We start from the raw sequence: 5,022 nt of genomic DNA, 5'->3' as shown, positions 1-5,022 counted from the left end.
CCCTCTCGACACACCAAGAAAAACTCAGAGAAAATAAAACAAAGGAAGAAAAAAATCAGGAAAATAAAATGCCAAACAGGAAAAGAAAACCCGAAATAAAACCCTACCTTTTTCGCTGCAAGTGATTTGGAAAAATCCAACAATGGAGCGATTGAATCCACAAGATGGTGAGTGAAACGAAGGAGGAGACGCATGGAGGAATAAATGCACAGGCGGAAATGAAGAAATAAAATGCAAAAGTGATTTAAATAAACCCCTCAATTAACTATTAATGCCGCATTAATGACCAACTTGCAGTGCATGTCGAACTTTAAAGTTTGACATGCAGGCTAAAAACCCTTGCAAGTTGGACTTTAAAGTCCGACATGCATTCTCCGGCCAAACGGCCTGCAGTTTAGACTTTAAAGTCCGAACTGCAGGGGAAGACTACCCGCAGGCCGGACTTTAAAGTCCGAACTGCAGGCAAAAACCAAACATGTACACATTGGACTTTAAAGTCCGATGTGCTCACAAAATTTACAAAGAAAAACCCTGCAGTTCAGACTTTAAAGTCCGAACTACAGATAAAATTGCAAACTTAGAAAAACTTAGAAAACACTAAGAAAGAAAAGTAAGAAGCTAAACGAGCTAACCGACAGAGTCGATCAAGCTCTCCTGAAGGTCGTAAGGTACGAAACGGACCAGTTTTGTAGGGTTGCCTCACGATTTTGGCCGTGTTGAAATCGAGGACAACAAAATTTTACAAAACAACTACCATAATAAAGAGTTATTTTTTTAGCTTTCTAATCAAACAATTTATTTAATATTTTGAATAAAGCATTTCTTATTTATTTTGTTTAAAGATTGTCTAAATTTGAAAAAAAATAATGTAGAATTATAATATTCTTTATTTTACACACATTTAAAGAAAAGTATATTTTTGATGGGTTTTCTATATGTTATGTGATGCACACACTTAGCAATGTAATTTTAAAATCCATTCCTTTAAAAAAAATGTAATTTAAATCATGGGTAGATATTTTTTATTCAATTGTTAGCTAAATTGATCGTTTAGTTAACTAAATTGAATGACCAATTAAGTATGTTGATCAATTAGTTTTTGATTAAGGTATTTAGGGGAAAGGCCTTCAACTCGTACAATTCAGGTGATAGGAGATAAAAACAACCAGATTGATTTAGTAGACAAGCCAACAAAAAACTGACTAGCAACTAGACATAGAAATTACATATATAAAGAGCATAGTCAAAAAATAGATTAGGTAATTATTGATGTGAATCATAATTTTTATTAAATTATTTCTAGATAATAGATTTAATTTATTTTTTAGATATTTATTAAAAAAATACTTAAATTAATTAAAAATTAAGATTATTTAATCAATTTTATTTGGATAAAGTGAATAATTGAAACAAGATGAAATGCTTTAATGTGTAAATAAATAATTATATTAGAAGATGTTGAGGTTGGAGTGGTAGTCTGAAGATGATCCTATATGAATCTAACAAACAATTGCAGAAAATAATTCTCCTTATTAAATACTTCAAATCCAAAATCAGTACACTTAAAATTCGACAAAATCAAGTGGGGCATACTATCATTCATAACAAACAAAACCAAAACACATGCTATACACAACTGATCTACCATTGCAACACTAGTAGTCTTAAACAATACCGGATGAAAGATAAATTATCAACTTATTGCGTGACAGCAAAATCCATCAATGAAAACTTCAAGATGACAGATTACCATTGCTCATTCTCATTTCACAGATAATTCAACGCCCATCAACATTCAACAACGAAATGTCAAAAATATACGACGCATTTGATGGAATTTATCAAGTTGCCTCAGAAGTCATAATGTCTGTCGCTTTCCTCAGAAAAACAACACCAACAGAAAATATTTTACAATTGTTCATTTTACACCTCTCAGCCAAGGTGGCCGATGGATTGTAAGAACTTGGTAGTCCTCATAAACAAGTCCTTTTGCTTGGGAATTCCACTATCAAGATCGTACACCGACTTATATATAATACTTTATCGCCGGCCACCCATTTTCAAGTAATGGAGCACTCAGCCTGACCCAATTTTGCTCTACCATAGACACGTTTCTCTGCTCTCTACCGCCAAAAAAGTTATATCTCAAATAATTTCACATGCTCCCTTATCTTTTCCTCCACTTTTAAGCCTATAAAAGCCTTTGCATTCACTTCCCATTAGCACAGCACTTACAGTATCTCCAGATCAAATTCATTCTTCAGCTCAGTATATCTATTCATAGTAGTAGCTCTTCCAAGTCTGTCAGTAATCAAATAATCAGACTTGATTGATTTCCTGTGAAGGGCTTAATAGTAGCTTGAGTTAAATATAATGTGGAATTATAACAAGTTGTTTGTTATGGTCGTTACGACCGCCCTTGTGATTTCATGGTGTGTGGAAGCTAGGATTGTACGAAGTGATCTGGGCGTGGACCTCGGAGGTGGAGGTTTGGGTGTAGGCGTGGGGTTGGGCGTTGGTGCAGGCCTAGGTCTTGGTGGAAGTGGAAGCGGCTCTGGCTCTGGATCCGGTTCGGGTTCGGGCTCTGGAGCTGGTTCTGGGGCTGGCTCTGGAGCAGGTTCTGGGGCTGGTTCAGGGGCCAGTTCTGGTGCTGGGTCATATGCAGGTTCGGGAGCAGGCAGCCATGGTGGTGGCAGTCAGGGTGGTGGTTCGGGGAGTGGCTACGGTGCAGGTTCTGGTAGTGGGCATGGTGAAGGTGGCGAGAGTGGGTATGGTTCAGGGTCGGGCTCTGGCAGTGGCTATGGAAGTGGTTCCGGGAGTGGCTATGGTGCAGGTTCTGGTAGTGGTTATGGAGAAGGCAGGGGCAGCGGTAGTGGCTATGGAAGTGGTTCGGGACGTGGCTCAGGTTATGGGGCGGGTTCTGGTTCTGGTGTCGGCCGTGGTGGAGGAGGGTACTGAATTCATGTCACAATTTGCCTGCATTAGACTAAATAAGTTTAGGTATCATGAGTTGTAATGGCAACTTCTACAAATAAGTATATAGAAATATTATCTATAATAATATATATATAATGGAAAATGCCTTTGTGTGGTATGGGTCTCCCCTTCCACTATATTTTCCTTTACATGTAGTTGCAGTTTGTGTTTGTAAGACGTAAATAAATCAAATCAGATTATTATTACAATTTCAATAATATTTTATAATTTAGAAAATAAAAAAAATTGAGAATAGTAAATTTATACAATTGTCAACAACAAATGCCTGGACGGATGCTTTCGTTCTTAAATTTGAACTTACTTTTACATTATTGAAAATATTAAATTAAACAAGTGTTATTAGTGACAATTAGTTGAATTTATAATATTGTTATAAAAATATTTGTTGTAATTCTTAGTTATTATAATTTTATATTATTGTTATTTTAAAATTATATTATTTTAATTATATTTATATAATATTAACTATAACTCTCACTTCAATAAAATAATATTAATACTTATAATATGATATAAACATTATAATAAAAATACACTTTATTTCCTAAAAAATATAATTCTAATTTAATAAAAAATATATATAATTACTCTCCCTTCCATATCTTTATGTGTGCCAACTTTAACACAATTATTTCATTAAATCTTGGCTCATGCTTGTTTGTGAATTGTGTTTAGAGATTGGTGTTATAGATAGAATAGTACTTTTAAAATGTATTGAAATATTAATTTTGCAAGCTGGTTATTTCATTTCTATATTCTCTCTTTTTATTTTGCTCTGTCTTATCGGAAGTACTTGTTTTTATGGAGTTTCAGTGGACTATGATAGAGAAAACCTGAGTAAAATCTTCATTTTTCCATGTACACATCTGGAGATTGCTTTGTATTCGGAAGTTGTGTCACACTTTTCCTCCAATTGTATGGAATTTCTATTAGATGAGGCAATGGTCCTTACCATTGTGAATTTATTTATTCCATTCGTCTTTAACCTTTCAAAATTGAAGTTGTTCCTTCGATCATATTACTTGTTCAAGGGTTCGTCACTAATTGGTGGTTTCTTGAATAAGCTTGATTTATCTTCTACTATGGCATGTGTAGAGCTTTTGTTCACTATTCACTCTAGCTTAATTTTTGACACCTTCAAGGATACCATGTGATCTTTCCTTCATCTTATCTTGGTCATTTCTAAAAGGATTATAGATGGTGGAGTTCACAAGTTTACGACTTCACACCTCTTTCAGAGCTATTGTGTGTCCTTCATTTTAAATATAAAAAGATCTTTTAAAAAAAATCTAAAAAATCAATCATTCTTAGAAATTTGCTCTTATTTTGTGCCCTTCACTTTTGATTGGTGCAAAACTATTGATTAATTGAGTTTCTCACTGAATGCAATAGTATTGCCCACGTCAGATACTAATAAAAACTAACTTATATAATGTATTATGAAAAGATTTATATTAATATATTTATATTTATATTTTTTAACATTCAAAATAAATACTTTTTATATTATTTAGAAGTTAGAATTATATGGATTATAATACTAAACATTATATGTTTATTATGTAGTTTACTTGGATTAGATAATTTTGAAAGATTATGATCATAAAGAGGGTTTCATTTTGATTATGTAGTTTAATTGGATTAAATACTTATACAATATCAATTAGATCTATTTTAATTGTTTCAATCTAATTATTTAAGAACCAGGCATTGATTTCGATAAAAAAATTATTTATAAAAAGAAAATCAATTACACAATTCAATTTCAACAATGGAATTAAAAAATGTGTGTTATATCTATTTTCTTCATTTTATAATTCTTTGGTTCATATATTTTATTTTTATAAATTTGTAGGTAATGCAATTGTCCATCACTCATGGCTGACCTAGTACCACTATTTTTCTTGAAGATCTTAGTCCAAATAAATTTTGATAAGATTTTAAGAGATTTAAACAATTTTAAGAAATTCTATAGTTACAACCTAGAAAGAGAAGTTATGAATATCATTAAATTGAAATATCTCA

At 32.6% G+C, this 5,022-nt stretch overlaps 1 protein-coding gene across 1 annotated transcript; it reads left to right on the top strand.

Moving 5' to 3' along the window:
- Nucleotides 1-2,241: 2,241 nt before the first annotated feature.
- LOC131029931 (glycine-rich cell wall structural protein 2) lies at nt 2,242-3,148 on the top strand. The gene has a single exon (XM_057960612.1). The coding sequence runs from the start codon at nt 2,374-2,376 to the stop codon at nt 2,956-2,958; it is 585 nt and encodes a 194-aa protein (XP_057816595.1). The 5' UTR covers nt 2,242-2,373; the 3' UTR covers nt 2,959-3,148.
- Nucleotides 3,149-5,022: the final 1,874 nt, after the last annotated feature.

The sequence above is a fragment of the Cryptomeria japonica genome, chromosome 8 (genome assembly GCF_030272615.1).
Source record: "Cryptomeria japonica chromosome 8, Sugi_1.0, whole genome shotgun sequence".
In the NCBI taxonomy this organism is placed as follows: Eukaryota; Viridiplantae; Streptophyta; class Pinopsida; order Cupressales; family Cupressaceae; genus Cryptomeria; species Cryptomeria japonica.
This window is presented reverse-complemented; position numbering and strand designations above follow the sequence as displayed.

Excerpts from the sequence above, each read along its gene's own strand:
- LOC131029931 (XM_057960612.1), top strand. The coding sequence starts at position 2,374 with ATGTGGAATTATAACAAGTTGTTTGTTATGGTCGTTACGACCGCCCTT.